Genomic DNA, 27,747 nt, shown 5'->3' with positions numbered 1-27,747 from the left:
GACGCCAGCCACGTGCCTTCCCAGATAACAGAGGTTTTCCGGACGCCATTGGCCATCCTCCAGTGAAGGTACCCGAATGCTGATGTGTTACCTTGGACACTTTATGGCCTTAAGGCTTTAACTGTGTAGCCAAATAAACCCCCTTTTTATAAAAGCCAATCCATCTCTGGTGGTTTGCATTCCAGCAGCATTAGCAAACTAGGACAACTGATGAACCAATCTATCATCTCTTCACCTGTCTGTTGATCAATCCATTTTCTGAACACCTGAGTGTAGGGTGAATATACATCATGCTCCTTGAACACTTAATTCGGCCATGCACACTTCCTGAGAACAGTCTATTGCAGTACCCCACCACCATGTATTACTAACACTTCCCCATCTCCCCACAAACCCTACACCCATTATGCGTGAACTCCGTTGCCCCTGCCAACCTCCCCTGGCAACCTATACTCTAATTTCTTCTCTATGAGCTTATATGTTCTGCAATATTTTCTTTGTAGTTACCACGGGGCTTAAATTTAATACCCTAAGTCTATTAACAATAACATTTGCTTTGATACCTACTTAACTTTAATGGTTTATACAAACTATATTCCTACTCCCCTTTGCCTCCCCCACCTTTATATAGTTCTTGTCACAAATTACACATTTATATTTTATGAGTCCCAAACCACTGATTTCTCATTTTATTTTATGCATATGCCTTTGGAGCCTGTAGGAAGTAAAAAGCGGAGCAAGAAACCACAAGCAAAATACTACTGGCATTTACATTTATTTACCCCTGTCATTACCCTCGTGGGAGATCTTTTATTTCTTCATGTGGCTTCATCCATTGTCTATTGCGTCAACCTGCAGAACTCCCTTTAGCATCTCCTGAAGGGCTGGTCTAGAACAGATCCCCTCAGCTTTTGTTATCTGGGAATGTCTTAATCCCTCCCATCATTTTGAAAGACAGTTTACTGGATATAGAATTCTTGGTTGCAGTTTTCGGCATTTAAATGTCTTCCCACCTTTGCCTTCTGGCCGCCGTGGTTTCCAATGGAAGTCAGCACTTAATCTTACTGAGGCTCCTTGTACGTGATGTGTTGCTCCTCTCTTGCAGGTTTCAAAATTCTCTCTTTGGCACTCGACAGTTTGATTAAACTTGGCACAGTGTGGGTCTCCTTGGATTTGTCCTCTTTGGAGTTCTCTGAGCATCCTGGATATGTATATTTATGATTTTGGTTAAATTCAGGAAGTTTTCAGCCATCATTTCTTTGCATATTCTCTCTGCCCCCTCCTCTCTTTCCCTTCTGGGACTCCCTCAGTGCGTACACTGCAACACCTGACGGCGGCCCACAGGAACCTCGGGCTCTGCTACCTTCCTTCCTTCTTTCTTCCTTCTGCCCCTCAGATGGGATGATTTCAATTGCCTTATCTTCAAGTTCACTGATTCTTTGTTCTGCCACTCCAATCTGCTGCGGAACCCTATGGGGAATTTTTAATTTCTGTAACTTGGCCTATAGCTCTGTTTGGTTCCTTTTCATAATTTCCATCTTTCTAAAGATATTATCTTTCTCTCAATCTATCATTTCCCTGATTCCCTTTGTTCATTGTTCATTGTTTCCTTTAGGTCTTTGAGCAGGTTTAGGACCATTTTTTGAGTCTGTCTGGTATGTCCCAGGTCTGGGCCTCCTCACTGATGGTTTCTGATGCTTCAGTTTTCTCCTTTGTCTGGGCCACTGCTTCCTGTTTCTTTGTATGCCTTGTAATCTTTTGTTGAAGCCTGGTCACTTTAATATTTCAGTGTGTTAGTGCTGGAATTTTGTCTCTGAGGTGTCTGTTCCTTATTTGTATCCAGCTAATGTTATGACAGAGCTTTCCCTGAATGGTAGGAGCCAACAGAAACCGAAAAAAAAAAAAAAAGCACTTTCCCAGTTGTTCTGGTTTGCTAAAGCTGCTGGAATGCAATATACCAGAATTGGATTGGCTTTTTCAATGGGGATTTATCAGGTTTCAAATTTAGAGTTCTAAGGCCATGAAAAAGTCCCAGTAAAGGCATCAAGAGGTAGAAACCTTTTCTGAGGAAAGGCTGAAGGCACCTGGGTTCCTCTGTCCATTGGTGGGAACATGGCTGGCTCTGCTGACCCTTCTCTCCCGGGTTTAGCTTCTGGTTTCAGTGGCCTTCTCCACAATGTCTCTGGGCTTCTGTCTCAGCTTCTCTGTTCTCTCCAAAATGTCTCTGCCTTTTAACCTCTCACAGGGGACTCCAGCAAGGGGATTAAGACCCACCTGGAATGGGTTGGGGCCATATCTTCATGGAAACAACCTAACCAAAAGGTCCCACCCACAAGAGGTCTGCCCCCACAAGACTGGATTAAAACAAAGTGCCTTTTCGGGGTAACCGGCATATCAGTCTCTGCAGAGTGACTGATGGGAGTGCTCTCCCTTCCGGGCTTACCCTCCCATAGGAGTTTAGAGAACAACTCAGCACCAAAGTATAGGGGTCTCCCTGGTCCTTTCTGTGCATGTCCATGCAAGCTTACATGACTAGGAATTCCCCATTTCCAAGCTTCTGAATGTCCCCTCCTCCCTAGGTCCGGGCCCTGCACTGTATGTCCTAAAGCCCCAGGCAGCAGGACTTGAATACTCTCCCACTGCGTCCTGCAGGAGAGCTTGGTGGGCCAACCTTCTACATGGCGAGTCCCTCAGGCCACCACCAGATAGACTGGGCCAGACATTCATGCTTCCGTTATATGCACAAGGGTTATTCTACTTCTTCCAGAATTGGGACCAGGACGCCATGAGATCCTAGCACTTTCAACTGGCCTGCCCTGCTAAGCAGTCCTTTAACTGTTTATTGGAGCTTTGAAAAAGATGCTTCTGCCAGGTCTTGCTGGTTGTTCAAAGCTTCGGGGGGGAGTGGGGGAGGCAGAGCCCTGAAGCATTCACTCCGTCATCATGAGCTCACAGAAGACGACTTACTTTCAGTTAAGCTATGCCCAACTGAATCAGGGAACATCACCCACGACCTTTTGTGGGTTGGTATTAACCTGTATGAATGTAAGGGTTTGTTTACCCATTTACCTACTAAGGACATCTTGGTTACTCTCCTGTTTTTGGCAATTATGAATAAGCATCTATAAAAATTCAAATACAGATTTTGTGTAGCCAAGTAGCAACTCATTTGGGTAAATACCTAGGCGTATTAGCTTTGTAAGGTAACTGCCAGACTGCCTCCCAAAGTGGCTGAGCCATTCTGCACTCCCAGCAGCGGTGAACGAGAGCTCCTGCTGGCTCTGCACTTGGTGGTGTCGGTGTTTAGGGTTTTACCATTCTAATAGGAGTGTGGTGGTACCTCGTGGCTATTTGAACTGACTGTTACCTAATGACATGTGAAGTTAAGCATCTTTTCATGTGTTTAGCTGCCATCTACACATCTTCTTTGGTGAGGTGCCCACTCAGATCTTTTGCCCAGTTTTTCATTATGTTGTTTGTACTATTACTGTCAAGTTTTAAGAGTTCCTTGTATGTTTTGAATCAAGACCTTTATCAGATATGTGTTTTGCAGATATTTTTGTCTCAGTCTTGGGCTTTCCTTTTCATTCTCTTAGCAGTCAATTTCCTGGGCAATTTTTAATTTTAATGAAGTCCAGCTTATCAATTGTTTCTTTCATGGATGGTGCTCTTGGTATTAAATCTAAAAACTCATCACCAAATGCAAGGTCACACAGATTTTATCCTATGTCTTCCTCAAGAAGTTTTATAGTTTTGGATTTTACATTTAGTTCTGTCCCTACTCTATTTTGAGCTAATCTTTGCATAAGGATATAAAATCTGCATCTGGGTTCATCTGTTTACACCTGGACGCGCAACTGTTCCAGCACCATTTGCTGAACAGACTCTTCCTCCTCCACGAAGCTGCCTTGGTCCTGTCAGAGACCAGCCAACTTCACCTGTGTCCGTCCATCTTCTGGGCTGCCTCTCCTGCTCCAAGGCTCTGTCTCTATTCTTTCACCAATACCATGTAATCTTGATTTCTGTAGCTACACAGAGCAAGTCTTAAAATTTGGGGAGAAGGAGTCCTCAAACTTTATTCTTTTTCTTCAGTATTGTAAATCTACATTTCAAAATGTAGTTTTAAAATGTGTGAAGACATTTACTTTACTAACTTTGAAAATAGAATAAAATAGGTAGATTCCCTTAAGTATGATGGTCACAAACACCGAAAACTACCAAAATGTCACCAAACAGACAAACAAATGTGGTGAGTCCATACAGCGAACCACTACCCAGCAACAAAAGGATCGAACGCCTGGGCCAACCCCACAGGACAGGTGCTGCAGAGCACAGTGTATGACTTCATCTGCCCGGAGCACCAGACGGCACGACAAACCGCAGGATGGAGGAGCGGGGGCCAGAGGGACTTGGGGTGAGGGAAATGCTCTGTATCTTGGTTTCATGTAGGCACACAATTACATACATATATATTTCAAAACTCATCAGCTATACACTTAAATTAGTCATATTTTAATTGTGTAAATTACATCTCAGTAAAGTTGATTTAATAGAAACAAAGCAGTCTCCCTCAAAGTGACAGAACTCCATAGATCCATAAAAAGAGGAATGTGATACATGGGCTGAATTTAAAAGCTTAAGGAAAAGTGGTTTCCTAAATTTTTAGCTTTAATAATCTAAATTTTTTTTTTTTAGAATAAAAGTGATCCTTAGAAAGTCTTTTCTAAAGCCTCCCAGGTAATGAAGATAAACCCACCTGGGGCCTGCGGGTCACGGGGGGACTCCGGCAGGGCAGCCACCCCAGGCCTTGTCCCGGCACAACCAGGACGGGCTCCTGCTGGGGGAGGTGGGCCTGCAGTGGCCCCACGCCGGGGTCTCCGGGCAGATGTGCCCGTGCCCACATGCCCAGGACTGTACCGGGAAGGAGCACAGTGCGCAGACAGCACTGCCCAGCAGCTCCACCTGAAGGCACAGACAGGCGCTGCCTTCTGTGCTCTCAGCCTGGGCCAAGGGGCCAGAGACCAGGAGCTGAGACGATGCTGAGGGTCCCCAGAACACAGAGCTTCAGAGCAGAAAAGAGTCCCCGCGGCCGATTTATGAGCAAGCTGCTGCTACTCAGGCAAGGAGCAGCAGAACGAGGCCCTGGTGACAGAGGGTGGGCGGGAGAAGGGAGGGGATGGAGGGGTCCTACGTGGGGACCAGTAACTGTGCAGACCAGGGTGGTTCACCGTGAAGGGGCAGACAGGAAAGGGCAGGTGGGGGCTCAGAAGCTCTGAATGGAACCCAAGAGTCCCCTTGGACATCTGCAGGAAGCTGTCGGAAGGCGTTTAGATGCAAGATTCCGCGGCAGTGGAGTGTTTGGTGTCAACTATATGGAAACAGCCAGGAGGGCCTGGGAGCAAGTGGACACCTGGGGTGAGGAGAAGAGGAAGACCCGGCAAAGCGGGGGAGAAGCGATGTCAGCAAGTCGGGCCCACAGGCGAGTGGCCGCGTGGATCTCACGGTGAACAGGGGTGGCCCTCCTCCAGGGAGCAGGCCTGGAAAGTTCCACCAGAGTCTAGATCCCCTCTGAGAGCATCTTCTGAAGAAATGCTGCGACCCCCTTCATCTGTGCTCCCTGGCCCCGCCGACCTCAAGCACCTACCCACCCTGACGGCGTCTCCTTAGCTCCCTCTGGCCTCCCCACCAGAGCAGGTGGGCCCTGGGTCCTGACGGCAGTGGGGGCCCTGCTGGCCAGGAGGCTGCCTGGGAGGAGCCGGGCCTGAGGGCTGGAGCAGCAGCGGGACCTAAAGCCGGGAGAGGCCGAGGCTCAGACACACAGCTCTGGGGCTGGCCTCAGAGCCGACGGGGTTTGGGTGCAGGACACGCCCCTGGACCTGCAGACGCGAGAGCAGAGGTTCTCAATCAGACGACTGCCTGATGTTTCAGAGCAGGTCTAAAATTTTCAAAAAGCACTGAGCACCCACACAGATGTACCAGACCACAGCCAGCTAATGGGGGGCATCGCCTGGTCATCACAGAAACCCATACGCCCAGACGCCCAAATGCAAACGCCACCACCAGAGGCTTCTGTGTCACACCCCAGACCCCCACAACGCAGACACCTGCACAAGCTATAAGTCTCGACAGCACAGGCCACGCCCTCGCAAATCCCAGTGGCGAGGAGAAGCCAGCCAGGGGCGAGCCAGTGGGAAGGTCACCGTCCCGTGGGTGGAAACACATTCGTGGAGGGGGCTGGGCAGCCCCCTGTCAGCCTTCTGGTGGATGCCAGCAGCACAGCAAGCACCTGCACCCCACGCTGCGCCCCCACACCCAGTCAGAAGCAGGCCCCGTTACCTCTTGGTGTTGTAGGCTGTGTCCTGGGGTGTCTCTTCCAGCAGAGTCACGTAGCCAAGTGCACAGGTCAGGATGAACAGCACGGTCAAGGTGTGGGCCCGCCTGAATCCAAACACACAAGCACATACAGCTCAGAGGCATGGAGAGCACCGTCAAAGGGGAAAGCATCACCTTTCCTCTCCAACCCATAAACATGCAATCGGAGGAGAGACATCAGCTTGGCAATTTCTGGATGACTGTATGTGAACCGGGGCTGAGGAAATCAAGGCTGAGGACGGGAGGCGAGTCCCTGCGTCCCCAGGGAGAGCCGTGCACAGGCCAGGAGCAGGCTCGTGTTACCGAGCGCAGACCGGGTGCTGGCTGAGGTGGCGTCACCAACAACCACGCCTGATGCATCCACGAGGACCACAGCTGGGAGAGGAGAGCCGAGGGCAGAGCCAGCCTGACAGCAGCAGTGGCCCGGGTCCCTCCCAGGGCCTGCCGCAGAGACCACTGCCCGCCGAGGAGACGTGGGCTTCGAGGCTGCCCACCCTTGCCCCATTCGGGCTCTGCCTTCTGAGCCCTGAGCCGTGGGAGGGGAGCAGGCTTCTCCATTGGGCATCAGCCCACCCCCTCAAACAGACACCCCCCACTTGGAAATGGGGTGCCCAACCAGCCAGGTCCAGGGCCATAAGGAGAGGCCTGCTATTCCCATGTGTGTCCTAGGCCATGAGGGAGCCTCAGGAAAACCTCGGCCTTTCAGCTGAACCCCACAGAGGAGCCGCACTCAGCATCTGAGATGGGAAACCAATTATAAGGCCCTATTTTAGACCTCACCTCTAAGGTTCCCTTCCCGGAATTTGGTGACTCCAGAAGCGCATCCTCTGCTGGACATAAGCCTAACTGATAAAAGGATCTTCCCGGAGGCGGTTCCTCTGTCGGGGGCACAGCCACCCAGGCTGCGAGCAGACAGACCCAGGGGTCTCCCCACCTGCCCCAGGCCCGTGCCCCAGCTTTCCCTCTGCACAGGGGCCATCAGATCTCAGGGTGGAGAAGAAGGAGCACGTATGGGATGAGGGTCATCTACAACCCATCAGTGCCAAAAGCCTTCAGGTCAAGTTAACAACAGCAACAGCAACTCGCGGCTGTGCATGTGCGTGTCCATGTCACATCACCAGAAGCAAGCACTACAGAATGTCACAGAGAAGGAGCTGGGGTCGGAGACAGCACAGTCCGAGAGGCCCGAGGACACGGAGTGCGAGGGCCAGCCATGCGCTAAGCCACCCACACACCCATTCATTCACTCACCCACCCATTCACTCACTCACCCACCCACCCATTCACTCACTCACCCACCTCATTTCACAGACCTTTGCTGAGGCCCACCATGAGTCCACCCCACCCCGGACCTGGAGATGCGCAGGGACAAAACCCCAGAGCCCTGCCCTTGTGGAGCGAGGTGCTCCTCGGTGCATCGTGGGGTCACAGACTCAGCACACAGAGACCCCGGCACACGAGCGCCTCATCTCCCACACAGCACTAAGGGGCCACAGAGCGGGGGAAGAGAGCCCATCGTGGCCGGACCCTGGGAGACCAACTGCTCGTTCAGGTCCTGTTGGGACAGCTATGGAGTGAGGCACTTTTTTTGTATGCTCCTGGGGACAGTCTCTGCCAATGAGCAACCTTCCAGCTCTCCCCCAGCTGCCTGCCAAATCTCGCAAAAGAGAAACATACCAAAGACCTGCACCCATGCAAATGAGAGGAAAAGAGCACAAAAGGATGGGAAAGAGTGGAGGGACAAGGCGGGTTAGTAAGGTGACCACTGGGTGTGCCTCGATGCCCCAGTGCCCTATGAGCCCACATCCAGTGGGTGAGACAACTGCGGACCCAGGGAATGGCCCGTGAGGAAACCTAACACCTGGGGAAAACAAAACGAGAGCAGACATGGGGTGCTGGGAAGGGTTGGGGGTGCAGTCCTACACTGGGTGGTGGTGAAGGGCCTGCTCCGTGACACCTGGGCAGGACAGAAAGGCAGGGAGAGGAGCCCTGGGGTGCCACAAGCGGCACGTGCTGGCTCAGCTGAGGCCCGTGGGGCCCGGAGCCTGCAAGGATCCACCTTAACTCTGGAGGATGGCCCCGGACAGCCCTGGCAGGGAGAAGCGGCAAGCCATCTCCGACTTCAAGAGGCCCCTTGGCTGTTGCGGCGAGGACACATGGGGCAAGGACAAAGGCGGGTGACAAGGCACCGGCAGTGGCCCCAGCAGCCTCCAGACTGGCTGGAAAGGGGAACACGGTAAGGTGGGGTGTGTGCCCAAGCGCCCTGAGCAGAAGGTTCCGGTCCGAGCCCATCCAGCCCTGGAGCACGCCTGGTTCTGCTGCTCAGGCAGTGGGTGGAGCCCAGCGAAAGCAGCACCCGCTTCCTCAGCTGCAAGACAAGTAGGCGGCACCTGATGGTCTCTAAGCTTCAGAATTTGGAATTCCACGTGCAAGACCCCGGGCTCCCGATGTCCCCACACAGAGGCTGAAAAGCAGGATGTGCCCACGGTACTCCCTGCCTCCTCCACTGAACGTCCACGAATCCTCAGAGGAAAACACAACAAACAGGAGTGATGCCACAAATTGAATTCACATGGGAGGAGGATGGGGGTAGGATGGCAGAGCAGGAAGTTCCAGGAACCGGTCCCTCCACCCAAACAACTCTCAAACAGGCAGAACAGTCTGAATCAGCTGTTCTGGAACCCTGAATCTAGGGGATCACTGCGAAGCCCCCAGGGGAGAGCAGGAGGAAGAGGCTGGTGAACTGCAGGACATACCAGTGGATTTCGCCCCCCAGGCAGCAGCTACCACCCCCCAGCCCTGTGGCCAGAGCAGTGGGGACTGCAGCCCGGCTCCTCGTGCAGCTTGCTGGGGCCAGGGTGGGGTGCAAGGACCTGGGCCTCAAAACCCAAGGTGTGCGTGTTCTGATTGCTGGTCACTGTGTTGGATCAGCCGCTTCCGATCGCTGGGGCCACCGTTCCAGCCCCCTCATGGACAGTGGGCAGAGGACTCTTAAAGAGGCAGGGCCTTGTTTTCTCTCTCTTTCCAGTCCCTACAAGGGAGCAAAATAGTTTGGAAAAGTCACAGGTTGCTGGCTCTGGTTTTCAATAACAGCAACAACAAACCCTAGTGATCCCAGAGGAGTGAAAGAGCAAAGTATGTCCATTTCACAGGAAAAAAGAATTTGCCAGAAACCATTCCTTGGGAAGTTCATACGCTGGAACCATTAGTCAAAGACTTTTCTTTCTTTTTTTTTTTTCAATTTAATAGATTTTATTTTGAAATAAATTCAATCTTACAGGAAGAGTTGCAAAAACAGTACAAACCCCATACATAGAACTCCATCATACTCTGACCCCCCTCCCCCGATACCCTGATCCACCACCTTTAACGTCCTGTCACACCACCATTTCTTTCTTTCCCTCCCTCTCTCCCTCCCTCCCTCCCTATCATCCATCATCCATTGCTCTGTCCTCTGAACATATGTGAGCAAGCTACACATATCTTTGAACAAACAATATAATTCACATACACCTTTCCCATGGACAAGAACATTCTTTTATGCAATCTCATTAAGTGCAGCTAAGAAGTTCAAGAAATTCAACATTGATACAAAGCTTACATTCTATATTTCCTTTTGTGTGTGTGTGTGTGTGTGTCCCATCTGTTTTTTGAGCCTCTTCTCCTCCATCCTCAGATCGCATCCAGGATCATCCTTGGCATTTAATTGTCATCTATTTAGACTTTTTTTTTTTTCCAATTGTGGAAACATATATACAGCCTAAATCTTCCCATTCCACCCCCTCCCTAGCATTCCATTAGTGGGATTAATCACATTTAGAATGTTGCAATGCTATCACCTTCCCACCATCCATTTCTAGAAGTTTCTCTTCACCCCAAACAGAAACCCTACTCTCATTTCTTAACTCCCCATCGCCCCTTCCCCCACTTCTCGGAACCCCTACTCTACTTTTCATCTCTATGGTCACATTTTCCGATACTATCTTTGTGTTTACCGTCAGGCTTAAATTTAACATCTTAAATCTATAACAATCTTGTTTTTCTTTTATACCAACTTAACTTCAATATGACACATAAACTATGTTCCTATACTCCATTATTTCCCCACCTTTATGTAGTTCTTGTAAAAAATTACATATTTTACATTGAGTCCAAAACCACTGATTTACCATTACAGCTTATGTATTTTAGATCCTGTAGGAAGTAAACAGTGGAGTTATAAATAAAAAATGCAGTAGTATTTGTATTTATATTTACCATGTGATCTTTACTGGAAATCTTTATTTCTTCATGTAGTTTCAGTCAATTGTTTAGTGTCCCTTCCTTTCAACCTGCTCAACTTCCTTTAGCATTTCTTATAGGACTGATTACTGGTGATGAAGTCCCTCAGCTTTTGATTATCCGGGAATGTTTTTATCTCCCCCTCATTTTTATCCTCCAGGTGTTTGTGAATTCTCTAAGTCTCTGATGGTTACTGACTTTTATTTGTATTCCACTGTGGTCAGAGAATGTGCTTTGAACAAACTCATTTTTTTTTTTTAATTTATTGAGGCTTGTTTTTATGCCCCAGCATATTGGTCCATTCTGGAGAAAGATTCGTGATGACTAGAGAAGAATGTGCGTCCCGGTGACCTGGGATGTAATGTTCTATATACGTCTGTTAAAATTTTCTCTCTCTCTCTCTCCTTTCTTTGTTTTTCTGTTGGTAGGGCTCCCTTTAGTATCTGAAGTAGGGCAGGTCTTTTATTAGCAAAATCTCTCAGCATTTGTTTGTGAAAAATTTAAGCTCTCCCTCAAATTTGAAGGAGAGTTTTGCTGGATAAAGTATTCTTGGTTAGAAATTTTTCTCTCAGAATTTTAAATATGTCATGCCACTGCCTTCTCGCCTCCATGGTGGCTGCTGAGTAGTCACTACTTAGTTTTATGTTGTTTCCTTTGTACGTGGTGAATTGCTTTTCTCTTGCTGCTTTCAGAACTTGCCCCTTCTCTTCAGTATTTGACAGTCTGATCAGAATATGTCTTGGAGTGCGTTTATTTGGATTTACTCTATTTGGAGTTCGCTGGGCATTTATGCTTTGTGTATTTATATTGTGTAGAAGGTTTGGGAAGTTTTCCCCAACAATTTCTTTGAATACTCCTTCTAGACCTTTACCCTTCTCTTCCCCTTCTGGGACACCAATGAGTCTTAAGTTTGGACACTTTATTTTATCTATAGTATCCCTGAGATCCATTTTGATTTTTTTAATTTTTTTCCCCATTCTTTATTTTGTTTTTTCATTTTCTGTTCTGTGGTCCTTGAGGAGGCTGAGTTGTTGTTTAACTTCCTCTAATCTTGTATTATGAGTATCCAGAATCTTTCTAAATTGGCCTACAGTTTCTTTAATTTCCATAAGATCTTCTATTTTTGTATTTACTCTTGCAATTTCTTCTTTATGCTATTCTAGGGTCTTCTTTATGTGTTTTATATCCTGTGCCATGCTCTTCTTCATGTCCTTTATATCCTGAGCCATGCTCTTGTTGCCTGTCTATAATTCTTTGATTAATTGTGTCAAGTACTGTATGTCTTCTGATCTTTTGATTTCGGTGTTTGGGTTTGGGTTCTCCATATTGTCTGCTTTAAGATTTTCTGTGTTTTTGGCCTCTTGGCATTTGCTTCACTTGATCCCTAATTTGAGAGAACTGCGGCTTGGTGCCATACACTTTCTCTAACTAACCAGCAGATGACATCCGTGAGTCACCTATTCCCCTCAAGTCAGTTCTCCCCAACTTTGTCTTTCTGGTGTGTGGGGGTTTGATACTTGTGGGGTCCAATTGGTGCACCAAGTTTAAGTGTGTTGCTGGTGCTGTCTGCCCTGAATGTGGGACGTGTGTCTGGGTGGTTAGGCAGGCAGGGCAGCTTTAATAATCAAACATCCCGGGTGTTCCCGGAGATTTAAGGCTGTTCTCTGCCGCTGACCCACAAGTCCTCGGTATTCGTGTAGGGTCCCTGGGATTTCTGAGCAGCTCCCCCCTACCAGCTGTGCTCTTCCAGGACCTCTGCTGAGGGAGGGCTGTGCCATGTCACTGGTGCACGCCGGCCCGCCAGGGAAGCCCTGGGTCGCTGGGCCATGCCGGGGCGCTCCCAGCCCGCTTCAGAGATGATTGAATGGGAAGCGTTAACTTCCCCCTTTTTGCACAGCTCTGCCCTCCCAGCTCTGGGACAATCAGCCGTGGGTGTATTAAAGGCCACTGTCCACGGCCGATATTGTGGCTTCTGCGTAGTGCTGAGGGAAAGATTCCCCAACACACCAGATTTCTTGGTGTGGCTCTGGGCTGGGGGTCTGGCCCCAGGCAGGAGTGCTCCCCGCCTGCTGGGGAGACGGCTGCAAGGAATGCGGGTTTTTTTCTCCTTTTGGCTCCCCTCTGCTCCTCTGGTCTCGAGACAATCAGCAGTGGGTGTGGGAAGGGGTATCCTCCACGCCAGACACTGAGGCATTAGCCCAGCCTGCTCCCGCTGTGCTTCACTGCATGGCTCTGCCCATCGTTATCTGCAGCCACTCCCGGGCTTTTTTTTTTTAAAGAACTAGTCCGTCTCCAACCGCCAGCCCACCGTTTCCCCACACTGCAGTGCGGCCTTGGGACTTTCAGCTGACTCAGCTTCAGAATGCAGACTCCTGGTTTCACCAAATGCACAGTCCCTGTGGATTTAGAAGACCTTGTCCGGCTGGTACATCGCTGGCAGCGGTGTTCTGGTTCACTTTCTGGTTCACATCTAGTATTTTTCACAGAGGTGTTTTTTTGCCCTGTCTCACCTAGCTGCCATCTTAGGTTCTCCCTAGTCAAAGACTTTTAATCCACCATCTTAAATATGTTCAATGAGCTAAAGGAATCCATGAAACAAAGAACTAAAGAAATTAGGAAAATAATGTCTGAACAAAATTAAGGGATGGAAATTATAACGGAAACAAGCAGAAATTTTGGAGGTGCAAACTATAGTACTTGAAATGAAAAATTCACTAGATAGATTCAACAGCAGATATGAACAGGCAGAAGAAAGGATCCGTGAACTTGAAGACAAGACCACTGAAATTATCCAATGTGAGAAGCAGAAAGAAAAAATAATGAAGGAAAACGAGCAGAGACTGAGGCATCTGAGGACCCATCAAGGGCACGAACGTCAGCATCACTGGAGTCCAGAAGGACAAGAGAGAGAGAGAGAGAAAGGTCCAAAGTATTTGAAGAAATAATGGACAAAAACCTCCCATACCTGATTAAGGACATGACTATACAAACCTAGGAAGCTCAGAGAACTCCAAGCAGGAGAGACTCTAAGAGATCCACAAGAACATGACAGCAAAAATGACAAAAGACAAAGAGAAGATTTTGAAAGCACTGAGAGAGAAGAGACTTTCCACATATAAGGGAATCCCCAATAAGACTAAAAGTGGACTTCTCATCAGAAATCTTTCTGGAGGCCAGAAAGAAGTGGAACAAAATTTTTAAAGTGCTGAAAGAAAACGACATTAAACCAGGAATCTATGCCCAGCAAAATACAAGTGAAATAAACTCCAGATGAAGGAAAAGTAAGAGCGCACTGCTACTGGATCTGCTCTAAAAGAACAGCTAAGGGAGGAGACGGAAGATGGCGGCATAGAGAGGAGTGAAAGTTAGTTAGTACCCCCAGAGCAACTAATAAACAACCAGGAGCAACTAGTAAATGATCTGGAATAACTGCTGGGGGTCAACCATGACTGTCCACACATCGTGTACCAACCTGGATTGTCAGGAATGTCTGAGATCACAGAGTGGAGTCTGTGAGAAGAAACTGCAGACCCGAGCTGGGAGACCCCTCCCACCACGGCAGCCCAAACAGCAAAGCCTCGCTGTGCTAGAGAGCAGCACTCTCTGAACAAGCAAGTATTCCTCAGTCCAGCTCCAAATGGGGTTTTAACTGGCAAATATGGACTGATCAATGCGAGCTGCAAATCCCCAGCAAGCACAGAGGCTTTTAGTGACGACTGAGCTTGAAGAGCCAGGGGAAGTCTCTGTCCCAGGAGGGGGAGCCCAGAGGACCGGGTGCTATCTCTGGCCGGCGGGTGAAGCTGGGGGTACCCTGGGGTGGCCCTGAAAGGGGGCTTTCTGTCCCTTTTTCTCTCTTTCAACCTAACAAAACATTGCATCATGCTTCCTTTAATGTAACAAAGCCAATATACCAAAGCTAAATGCAAATTGGGGGGGTGTCATAGTGGAGGGGTATGGGATTCTTGGCATTGGTGATGTTGTCTTACTCTATTCTACTTTAGTTTAATGCTATCTTTCCTTCTGTTGCTTCCTAGCTGTCATTTTTTTTTCCCTCTTTTGTTTTTTTTTTTTTGTCTCTCTACCTTCCTTTTGGAAAAAATGGAGATTCCCTTATATAGATAGTGGTGATGGTGATGAATACATAAATACATGACTATACAGGCAACCATCAATTGTTTACTTAGGACAGAATGTATGGTGTGTGAACAAAACCAAATTAAAAAAAATGGGTTGATGAAGAAAGCTTGAGGGCACTATATTGAGTGAAATAAGACAGACACATAAGGACAAATATTGCAGGGTCTCACTGATATGAACGAATTATAATATGTAAACTCATAGACATGAAATATAAGTTACCAGGATATAGAACAAGGCTAAAGAATGGGGAGTAGTTGCTTATCATATAATGAGCAGAAATGTTCAACTAGGGTGAACTTAAATGTTTGGAAATGGACAGAGGTGATGGTAGCTCATTGTGAAAATAACTAGCAGTGCTGAATGGTGCGTTAATGTGGTGGAAAGGGGAAGCTCAGAGTCACATATGTCACCAGAAGGAAAGTTGGAGGTTAAAAGATGGGAATGTATAAAACAGTGAATCTTGTGGTGGGCAATGTCTGTGATAAACTGCACAAATATTAGAAATCTTTTCCATGAATCAGAACAAATGTATGACACTATAACTAGAAGTTAATAATAGAGAGGCATATAGAAAAAATATATACCTATTGTAAACTATATACTACAGTTAGTGGTATTTTAACATTCTTTCATCCACAGTAACAAATGTACTATACCACTTCTATTAGTCAATAATGGAGCGGGGTTGGTTAAGGGAATGAGAGGATCTGAGTTTCCTTTTTTAGTCTTTATTTTCTGGAGTAATGAAAATGTTCTAAAAATTGAAAAAAAATTAATTGTGGTGATGGATGCACAGCTGTATGATGGTACCGGGGGCAAATGATTGATTGATTGTACACTTTGGATCTCTGGATAATTGTATGGTATGTGAACACTCTCAATTAAAAAAAGGAACAGCTAAAGGAGCTTCTTTGGAGAGAAGGGAAATGATGCCAGAAGGAAACTCGGGAGATCAGGAATGATGGGAGAGCCACAGAAATGGTAAATAAAATGGACTACACGCCTCTTGAGTTCTTGAAAACTAACTAGTGACACCAAAATTGTAACCGCCACAACCAAAGGGGGAGGGAAGCAGCCTGTATGGCGCTGGTGTGAACAGCTCCTGTAGCCTCTAGAGCAACCAAACAATTATCCAGAGATGTAATCAAAGACACAACCCAAGCACTGAAATGGAATACTAAAAAATGTCCACACAACCCAAAATGCAGCAGTAAAGGGGGAACAGAGGAACAGAAAACAGAGTATGCAAACAGAAGACACACAATAAAATGGGAGATCTAAATTTACATATATCAATAAGTGGCCATATTAACATCATACAGTTACAATTGAGACCTCAGAGCCAAGAAAGTTAACAGGGATAAAGAGGGATATTACCTAATGATAAAAGGGTCAATTTATCAAGAAGGCATAACAATTCTAAAAGTGCATATACCTAATCTCAGAGGTTCAAAATACATGAATTCAACAAATTCACAATTGTAGCTGGAGACTTCAACACCTCTCTCTCTTAGAAATCCATAAAACTAGTAGACAGATCAGCAAGAATGTAGAACTGACTATCCTCATCAACTAACTGCATGTAACTGATATTCACAGAAAATTTCACCCAACAAAAGCAGAATTCACGTTTTCATGCAGATGGAGGACTCACCAAGACAGAACATAGCCTAAGCCATAAAACAAACCTTTCAAATTAACAAGAATTAAAATAACAGAGATAAAAGAAAATTCCATAACAAGATTAAACTAGAAACCAACAATAGATAACAGGAAATTATCCAACCAGTTGGAAAATGAACAACTTGGTACCGTATAATCCATGGGTCAAAGAGATTGGGATCTCAAAGGAAATTTGGAAATATTCTGATCTGAACAAAAATAAAAATACAAAATATCAAAGTCTGTGAGACTACAGCTAAGGCAGGGCTTAGAGGAGAAAAGAAAATCTCAGCAATCTAAGCATCTACCTTAGGAAAAAAAGAACAAAATAAAGTCAAGGAAAGCAGAAGGAAGGGAATAAAACATAAGAGCAGAAATCAAAGAAATTGAAAAACAGAGAAAAATAAATCAAACCAAAAATTAGTTCCTTGAAAAGATCAATAAAATTGAAAAACCTCTAGCATGAGTGACAAAGAATAAATATGAGAACAGAAAAATTATCAAAACCAAGAATAAAAGAGGGGATATCAGTACAGAAGCATTATAAGGATAATAAGAGAATAATACTACAGACAACTTTATCAACATAAATTTGATAACTTAAGCGAAATTAATCAATTCCTTAAAAACCATAAGCTACCAAAACTCACCCAAGATGAAACAGATAACCTAAACAATGGTATAACTACTAAAGAAATCCAATGTGTAGCTGAAGACATTCCAAACAAGACACACCTGAACTCAGATGGTTTCACTGGTGAATTCTGTAAGACATATCAGGAAGAAATAATAACAATTCTACACAATTTCTTCCATGAAATAGCAGAGGAGGGAAAACTTCCCAGCCCATTTTTCTGAGCTAGCATGATCCTGAAACCAAACCAAAGACACTACAAGAAAAGAAACTCACAGAATATTCCTCATGAACATATTTGAAAAACCCCCAATAAAATGTTAAAAAATAGACTCCAGCAATACATAAAAAGATTAATATCATGTTACCCAGCAATCTCACGCATAGGTATATACCCAAAAGAACTGAAAACATACGTCCACACAACACACGAATGTTCAAAGCAGCACTATCATAATAGCCCAAAAGCAGAAACAACCCCAAAATACCTGTCAACTGATGAATGGATAAACAAAATGTGGTTTTGTCATGCAATGGAATATTATTTGGCAATACAAGAATGAAGTACTGTCTTGACCAAAAGGGGGATGCAAAATGAGACGAAATAGTTTCAGTGGCTGAGAGATTTCAAATGGAGTCGAGAGGTCACTCTGGTGGACATTCTTATGCACTATATAGATAACATGCCTTAGGTTTTAATGTATTGGAATAGCTAGAAGTAAATACCTGAAACTACCAAACTCCAATCCAGCAGTCTGGACTCCTGAAGACAATTATATAATAATGTAGATTATAAGGGGTGACAGTGTGATTGTGAAGACCTTGTGGATCACAGCCCCTTTATCTAGTGTATGGATGAATAGAAAAATGGGGATAAAAACTAAAGGACAAATGGGGTGGGATGGGGGGATGATTTGGGTGTTCTTTTTTCACTTTTATTTTTTATTCTTGTTCTGGTTCTTTCTGATGTAAGGAAAATGTTCAGAGATAGATTGTGGTGATGAACGCATAACTAAGTTATCATACTGTGGACAGTTGATTGCATACCATGGATGACTGTATGGTGTGTGAATGTATTTCAATAAAACTGAATTTAACAAAAAAAAAGAATGAAGTACCGATACACACCACAAGGCTGAACCTTGAAAATCCACGCTACGTGAAAGAAGGCAGACACAAAGGACCACAGATGGCATGATTCCACCTACACGAATGCCCACAACAGGCAAGCCCATGTGTAGAGTAGACTAGCAGTGGCCAGGGCTGGAGGGAGGGGAACCAGGAAGGACTGCTAATGGTTACAGGGTTTCCTTCTGAGGTGATGAAAATGTTCTGGAATTAAGGGGTAGTGATGGCTGTACAATTTTGTGAATATACTAAAACCACTGAATGTACCATTTACATGGATAAATTTATCTTTTTATTGGAGAAGTTGTGGGTTTACAGAATGATTGTGCATAAAACACAGGATTCCCACACACCACCCCACCACATTGTGCACTGGTGTGGAAATATTTGCTACAATTGATGATAGTACATTTTTATAATTGTACTATTAATTAAAGTCCATGGCTTAACATAGGCTTCAATGTTTGTATAGCGTAGTTCCATGGGTTTTTAAAACTCTTTATTGTTACCATGTGTACAATCTAACATTTTCCAACTTTTCATCACATTCAGATATATATTTCAGAGCTGCTAGCTGCGTAACAATGTTGTGCTACCATCACCACCATCCATTAGCATAACATTTCCGTCATTCCAAACAGGAACCCTGTACATTTTAAGCCTTAACTTCCCATTCCCTATCCCCACCCCGTCCCCTGATTACCTATGGTCCACATTCTGAATCGATGAGTTTGCTTATTCTAACCATTCCAAAGCAGTGAGATGATACAACATTTGTCTTTTTGTGTCTGGTTTATTTCACTCAACATGATGTCTTCATGGTTCAGCCATGTTGTCACATACATCAGGACTTCATTCGTTTTATGGCTGAATAATATCACATTGTATGTTTATGCCACATTTTGTTTATCCATTCATTGGCTGATGGACACCTGGGTTGCTTCCATCTTTTGGTAATTGTGAATAATGCCTTTAGGAACATGGGTGTGCAAATATCTGTTCAAGTCCCTGCTTTCAATTCTTTGGGGGTAACATCTAGTAGTGGGATTGCCAGGTCATATGATTCTTCTATACTTAGAACCGCCAAACTGTCTTCTGCAGCGGCTGCACCACTTTACACTGCCACCAGCGATGAATGGGTGTGCCTGTTTTCCTCCCATATCCTCTCCAATACTTGTTATTTTCTGTTTTGTTTTGTTATGTTTTTAGTAGCAGCCATTCTAATGGGTGTGAAATAGTATCTCATTGTGGTTTTGATGTGCATTTCCCTAATGGCTAATGATGTCGAGTATCTTTTCATGGGCTTTCTGGCCATTTGAATATCTTCCTTGGAGAGATGTCTGTTCAAGTCTTTTCCATTTTTAAATTGGGCTGTCTTTTTGTTAAGTTGAAAGATTCCTTTATATATTCTGGACAGTAAACCTTTATTGGATATATACTTTGCAACCATCTCCCATTGTGGAAGGTATTGTTTTACTTTCACGAAAAAGTCCTTTGGGGAACAAGTTTTTAATTGTGATGAGGTCCCATTCATATATTTTTTCTTTTGTTGCTTGTGCTCTGGGAGTAAAATCCAAGAAACCACTGCCTAACACAAGGTCATGAAGATGCTTCCCTACAGTTTCTTCTTGGAGTTTGATAGTTCTAGCTCTTATATTGAGATATTTGATCCATTTTGAGTTGATTTTTGTAGATGGTATGAGGTACGGGTCCTCCTTTTCTTTCTTAACTTTTTTAACAAATAGAGATCCAGTTTTCCCAGAACCACTTGACGAAGAGACTATCCTTTCCCAATTAAGTGGTCATTGCCCCCTTGTAAAAAATCAGTTAGCCATAAATGTGAGGGTTGATTTCTGTATTCTCAATTCTATTCTGCTGGTCTATCTGTCTGTCCCCGTGCCAGCAGCATGCTGTTTTGATTGCTGTGGCTCTGAAATAAGTTTAAGATTGGGAAGTACGAGTCTTTCAATTTCATTCTTTTTCAAGACGCCTTTAGCTATTCAGGGCACTTTAACCTTCCATATAATTTTGATTTTCCCCCCATTTCCAGAAAGAAGTTTGTGGGAATTTTGATTGAGATTGCACTGAATCTATAAATTGCTTTGGGTAATACTGACATCTTAACAATATTAATCTTCCAATCCATGAACACGGACCATCCTTCCACTTATTTAGGTCTTCTTTAATTTATTTTAGCTATGTTTTGTAGCTTTCTGTGTATAAGTCCTTTACATTCTTGGTTAGATTATTCCTAGATATTTGATTCTTTTAGTTGCTATTATGAATGAAATTTTTTTCCTGATTTCTTCTTCTGATTATTCATTACTTGTGTATAGAAAACTACTGATTTTTGAGTGTTGATCTTGTACTCTGTCCCTTTGCTGAATTCATCTATTAGTTCTAGGAGCTTTGTTGTGGATTTTTCAGTACCTTCTATATATAGGATTATATCTGCAAATAATGAGAGTTTTACTTTTTCCTTTCCAATTTGGATGCCTTTTATTTCTTTTTCTTGCCTTATTGCTCTGGCAAGAACTTCCGGTACAATGTTGAATAACAGTGGTGACAGTGGGCATCCCTGTATTGCTCTTAGAGGGAAAGCTTTCAGTCTTTCACCATTAAGTAGGATATTAGCTGTGGGCTCTTCATATATGCCCTTTATTGTGTTGAGGAGTTTCCTTCTATTCCCAGTTTTCTATGTGTTCTTATCAAGAAGGTGCTGTATTTTGTCAAATACTTTCTCTGCATCAACTGAGATGACCATATGGTCTTTTTCCTTCAGTCTGTTAACATGGTGTATTACGTTAATTGATTTTCTTAGGTTCAACCAACCTTGTATACCAGGGATAAATCCTACTTGGTCACGGTACACAATTCTTTCAACATACTGCTGGATTCTCCCCTTTATCAGGATATAATGATCCATCTTGACCCTTGTAATTGTTTTTGACTTAAAAGTCTGTTTTGTCTGATATTAGTATAGCCTCCCTAGCTCTCTTTTGGTTACTACCTGCATGGCATATTTTTTCTCCAAAGTTTCATCTCAACTTCATTGTATCTTTGACTTTAAGGTGAGTCTCTTGCAGACAGCATATAGTTGGGTCATGCTTTTTCATCTGTTCTGCCAATCTCTGCCTTTTAATTGGAGAGATTAACCCATTTACATTTAAAGTCATTATTGATAATACAAGACTTTCTTCTGCTGTTTTACCATGTAACCTAAGTGTTAAATCTTTTTCATCCCTCACTTCCATTTTTACCTACTCTTATACATATTTGCTTTTTTGTGTTGTACCAAAATGAGCGCATTCTCACTTCTATCTGGATATATTTTTCATCCATATTCCTTTGGCTACCATGGGATTAAAACTTAACATCCTAAATATATAACAGCTTGATATCAACTTAACTTCAATAGCATGCATGTATATTTTTTCTATATCCCCTGACCCCCATCATTTTTTTTTTTGGGGGGGGGGGACCTGTTACATATATATATATATATATATATATATATATAATGGTGCCCGTTGCCATTTGTATCTTTGTATATTGTATGTCCAAAAACCTAGATTTATCATTACTTTTTAATGCATTTGCATTTTACCACCTATAGTAAGTAACCAAACAATACAATACAATACAATAATACTGGCATTTACAATTACTCAACTGGTTAACTTTAACCACAGCACTTTGAACCACTGTCTAGTGTCCTTTCCTTTCAGTCTGAAGAACTCCCTCTGTCACTGCTTGTAGGGTGGGACTACTGTTGATAAACTCCCTCAGCTTTGTTTTTTTTTTTAATTTTTAACTTTATTCATCAAAAAATTAAAACACACAAACAAAAACATACATTTCAAACAAAACAAAGGATTAAGAAAAACAACCTAACATAACTACTTTGCTTCTAACATGTTCTTACCTATCACCCAAAAATTAATAAACCATATGCAAAGGAAAAAGAAAAACAAATAATCTAAAGTAACTACATTGTTTGCAACACATTCCTATCATACTCCAAGAAAATTAACAAGCCATGATCAAACAAAGGTATAAGATAGATTAAATAACCTAAAATAACTACATTGAAGCTAATTTTTAATGCAATAGCTTTTTTTCTCTATAAAAAGAATTTTTTTAAAACAATTCAAACACAACAAAACAAAGGAATAAGAAAAACAAATAACCTAAAATAACTGTATTGCTTCCAACACATTCCTACCATACTCCAAGAAAATTAACAAACCCTAACAAAACAAAGGAATAAGAAAAACAAATAGCCAAAATAACTACTTTGCTTCTAACATGTTCTTACCATACTACCCAAAAATTAATAAACCATATCCAAAGGAATAAGAAAAACAAATAATCTAAAATAACTACATTGCTTCCAACATGATCCTACCACACCCAAGAAAGTTTGCAAACTATCATCATTCCTGAGCAGTCCCATAACACTGAGATTACCCTCAATAGCTTATCTGTTCTTATTAGATTATTGTTCCCCCTTCACTAGTTGCTGTCTATCTCTATGTCCCCTGCATTCTACGATATAAAAATATTTATTTTACATATTTCACAGAGTTCACATTAATGGTAACAAGATCTCTCTTTTTGTGCCTCGCTTATTTCACTCAGCATTATGTCTTCAAGGTTCATCCATGTTGTCATATGTTTCACGACCTTGTTCCTTCTTACTGTCGCGTAGTATTCCATTGTGTGTATATACCACATTTGTTTGTCCACTCATCCACTGAAGGACATTTGGACTGTTTCCATTTCCTGGCAACTGTGAATAATGCCGCCACGAACATCAGTGTGCAAATATCTGTTCATATCACTGCTTTCATATTTCCTGGGTAAAAACCAAGAAGTGAAATTAGTGGATTGAAGGGTAATTTGATATTTAGTTTTCTAAGGAGCTGCCAGACTGTCTTCCAGAGTGGCTGTACCATTATACAGTCCCACCAACAATGAATAAGAGTTCCAATTTCTCCACATCCTCTCCAGCATCTGTAGTTTACTGTTTGTTTAACGGCAGCCATTCTAATTGGTGTGAGATGATATCTTATTGTGGTCTCAATTTGCATCTCCCTAACAGCTAGTGAAGATGAACATTTTTCCATATGTTTTTTAGCCATTTCTATTTCCTCTTCAGCGAAATGTCTTTTCATATCTTTTGCCCATTTTGTAATTGTTTTGTCTGTACTACTGTTGTTGAGTTGTAGAATTTCTTCATGTATGCAAGATATCAGTCTTTTGTTAGATACATGGTTTCCCAAATATTTTTTTCCCACCGAGTTGGCTGCCTCTTCACTTTTTTGACAAATTCCTTTGTGGTACAGAAACTTTCAATTTTGAGGAGTTCCCAATTTATCTATCTTTCTCTTTCGTTGCTTGTGCTTTGGGTGTAAGGTCTAAGAAGTGACCTACTAATACAAGGTCTAGAAGATGATTCCCTACATTATCTTCTAGGAGTTTTATGGTGCTGTCTCTTATACTGAGGTCTTTAATTCACTTTGAGTTAATTTTTGTATAGGGTGTGAGGTAGGGGTCTTCTTTCATCCTTTTGGATATGGATATCCAGTTCTCCCAGCCCATTTGTTGAAGAGACTGTTATGTCCCAGATCAGTGGGTTTGTGGCCTTATCAAAGATCAGTCGGGCGTAGATCTGGGGGTCTATCTCCAAATTCTCAATTCAATTTCATTGATCAATATATCTATCTTTGTGTCAGTACCACGCTGTTTTGACTACTGTGGCTTTATAGTAAGCTTCAAAGTAAGGACGTGTAAGTCCTCCCGCTTCATTTTTCTTTTTTAGAATGTTTTTAGCAATTCGAGGCATTTTTCCTTCCAAATAAATTTGATAACTAGCTTTTCCAACTCTGTCAAATAGGTTGTTGGAATTTTGATTGGAATTGCATTGAATCTGTAGATGAGTTTGGGTAGGATTGACATTTAGCCTTCCTATCCATGAACACGGAATATTTCCCCATCTTTTTAAGACCCCTTCTATTTCTTTTAGTAAAGTTATGTAATTTTCTATGTATAGGTCTTTTACATCTTTGGTTGTTTACTCCTAGGTACTTGATTTTTTTAATTGCTATTGAGAATGAAATCTTTTTCCTGAGTGTCTCTTTGGTTAGGTCATTTCTAGTGTATAGGAACATTACTGACTTACATGCATTAAATTTTCTATCCCACTACTTTGTTAAATTTGTTTATTAGCTCAGGTAGCTGTGTCATTGATTTCTCAGGGTTTTCCAAATATAAGATCATATCATCTTCAAATAATGACGGTTTTACTTCCTCATTTCCAATTTGGATGTCTTTTATTTATTTGTTTTGCCGGATTGCCCTGGCTAGCACTTCTAGCACAATACTGAGTAACAGTGGTGACAGCGGACATCCTTGTCTCGTTCCTGATATTAGAGGAAAGGCTTTCAGTCTCTCACCATTGAGTATTATGCTGGCTTTGGGTTTTTCATACATTCCCTTTATCATATTGAGGAAGTTTCCTTCAATTCCTACCTTTTGAAGTGTTTTTATCAAAAAAGGATGTTGGATTTTGTCGAATGACTTTTCAGCATCTGCTGAGATGATCATTTGATTTTTCCCTTTTGATTTGTTAATGTGTTATATTACATTGATTGATTTTATTATGTTGAACCATCCTTGCATGCCTGGAAAGAACCTCATTTGGTCATGGTGTATGATTTTTTTAATTTGGATTTGATTTGCAAGTATTTGGTTGAGAATTTCTGCATCTATATTCATGAGGGATATCAGCCTGTAATTTTCCTTTCTTGCAGCATCTTTACCTTGTTCTGGATTTAGAGTGATGTTAGCTTCATAAAATGAAGTTTCATTTTCTTCAATTTTTTGAAAGCGTTTAAGTAAGATTAGTGTCAATTCTTTTTGGAAGGTGTGGTAGAATTCCCCTGTGAAGCCATGTGACCCTGGGCATTTATTTGTGGGAGGCTTTTTGATGATTGATTGGATCTCTCTGCCTGTGATTGGTTTGTTGAGGTCTTCTATTTCTTCTCTGGACAGTCTAGGTTGTTCGTCCCTCAGCTTCTGTTTATCTGATAATGTTTTAATCTCTCCCTCATTTTTGAAAGAGTCTTGCCAGATATAAAATTCTTGGCTGGCAGTTGTTTTCCTTCAGCACGTTAAGTATTTCAACCCACTGCCTTCTTGCCTCCAAGGTTTCTGATAAGAAATTGGCCCTCAATCTAATTGGGACTCCCTTGTACATAACACGTTGCTTGTCTCTAGCAGCTTTCAGAACTTTCTCCTTGTCCTCTGCATTTGATGGTGTATTGAGTATGTGGTGGGGTACGTTTTTCTTCATCTTTATCCTGTTTGGTGTTCTCTGAGCTTCTTGGATGTGCATAATCAAGTCTTTTGCTAAGTTGGGGAAATTCTCTGCCATTATTCCTTCTGCCCTATCTCTCTTTCTTCTCCTTCTCAGATTTCCATAATGCATATATTGGTGTGCTTGAGTGTCCACAGCTGTCTTAGGCTATTTTCTATTTTAATATTTCTTTTTTCTTTCTGCTCCTCAGCCTGACTCATTTCCCACCTGTCTTGTCTTCAAGTTCACTGTTTCTTTCTTCAGCCAGCTCCAATCTGCTCTTGGAACCCTCCCAGAGATTTTTCATTTCAGTTATTGTGGTCTTCAACTCCAGAAGTTCTGCTTGGTTCCTTTTTACATTTTCTATCTCTTTACTTAATACTGTTGTGTTGGTCATTCATTGTTTTCCTGATATCCTTTAGTTATTTCTCTACTTTCCTTTATCTCCTTGAGCATTTTTAAGATCATTTTATTAAAGGCTTTGTTCAGTATGTCCACATTCTAGTCTTCTTCATTGGTGCTTTCTGTATTTTTATCCTATTCCTTTGGATGGGCCATCATTTCCTCTTTGTTTGTCTGTATGCTTTTGCGGCACTATGTACATTTTAATATTTTAAAACGTTACCTCTGGGATTTACTCCTTGGGCTGTCTGTTTCTTGGCTTTAAAACCAGCTGGCGATAAGACAGATTTTCTTGAGCTTTAGCCCTCCTATCTGGAAGGTCTGCCCAAGGCAACTGCAGTGTGCAGGGTTTTCCCTGTCTTTCTGGGCCTCTGTCTTGTCCTGGGCTTTTGCTTGGTAGCTGCTTTGGAGTTCCCCATTTACAGGAGGTTGGCTGTCCCCTCTGTTTCCCAGGAGAAAGATCTCCCTCTCCTGGGTGTTTGACGCCAGCAGGCCTTTGTCCCAGACTGTCCATCGCTATAGTTTCTTACACTCCTTTCCTTGCCTCTGGCTGCTTTTACCTGGGGAACAAATTCTGAGAGGAGGATCACTCCCAAACAAGACCAGGAACCAATGAAGTGAATGCAGACTGGCTCCAAAGAATCCCATGGAGGGGGTCAGGAAAGGCACCAAAAGCTTCTCTGGTGGCTCCCCAAAGCTGAGCTTTCCTGGCCTGCCCAGCAAATGCAGCCCTTTGTGTAACTCTCCCCTGTACCCCTGAGAAAGTGCTGCATCTCTAAATCTCTACCGCCTCCACCCTCGGATTGAAACAATGGCTGCCCTCTAAGCCCGGACCCAGGGACCTGAATTCACTCATCAGAAACAGTGATCATCCATCAGCCGTGCCCACCCCATTCTTGGGGAAGAGGCTGTTTAATGTCGCTTTCTGTCATCAGCTGCTAGACAAGGACTAGACCAAGGGAGGCCTGCTGCGAGAGTAGAGGATGGGAGCCTAGCTGCCACGCTGAGAGAGCAATTTCCAGTTCTTTACCATAATTTACTAGCCTCTTCCTCCTCCTCTTCCCTGGATGCTGTACAGTGTTCCTCTGACCTCTGGAGTTTCAAAACAGCTGTTCCAGCCAGTTCCTGCCTGCTTATTAGTTGTTTTGGTGGGAGGACTAGGTCCTAGGGCTCCCTACTCTACCTTCTACCCCAGAGGTCTCTTCAGTTGGGTGAAGTTTTTGGTTTGTGAATTATATCTCAATTAGGAAAAAAAATATATATATATATTTCAAAACAACCAGGTGGGGCATATCCCAGAAATGCAAGGCTGATTCAACCTCTAAAAATCAAAATAATCCACCATATTAACAGTCTAAAGAACAAAAATCACGCTGATAAAGAAAAAGCATGAGGCAGAATTCAACATCTACTCCTGACAAAAACTTGCAGCAAACTAGCAATAGAAGGAAACTTCCTCCGCAATAAAGAGTTAAATAACCTACAACTACCATCAAAGTTAATGGTGAAAAACTGAACAATTTTCCCCAAGGTTGGAAACAAGCCAAGGATATCCACTCTCACCTCTCCTGTTCCACACGCACGGGGCTCCTGGCCAGCGCAAGAAGGCAATGACAGAAACAAGGGGCATAAAGGAAGGAAAGGAAGGAATAAAATTGTCCCTAGTAGCCAATGACAGGATTGTCAAAGTAGAATAACCCATGGACAAGGAATATACAAACAATACTCATATACCAGCAATGAACTGAAAAATTGTTTTTAAAAAAAC

General features: G+C 43.3%; 1 protein-coding gene across 3 annotated transcripts in view; it reads right to left on the bottom strand.

The window, feature by feature from the left end:
• The window catches only part of PTDSS2 (phosphatidylserine synthase 2), a 59,434-nt gene that overhangs the window by 18,549 nt on the left and 13,138 nt on the right, over positions 1 to 27,747 (bottom strand). For all 3 annotated transcript variants that reach the window (XM_037838883.1, XM_037838884.1, XM_037838886.1), the window contains one exon: positions 6,337 to 6,438. In XM_037838883.1, the coding sequence (XP_037694811.1) occupies positions 6,337 to 6,438 (102 nt within the window). Of the gene's footprint in view, positions 1 to 6,336; positions 6,439 to 27,747 lie in introns of those variants that run through there.

The sequence above is a fragment of the Choloepus didactylus genome, chromosome 6 (assembly GCF_015220235.1).
Source record: "Choloepus didactylus isolate mChoDid1 chromosome 6, mChoDid1.pri, whole genome shotgun sequence".
NCBI classification, from domain to species: domain Eukaryota; kingdom Metazoa; phylum Chordata; class Mammalia; order Pilosa; family Megalonychidae; genus Choloepus; species Choloepus didactylus.
This window is presented reverse-complemented; position numbering and strand designations above follow the sequence as displayed.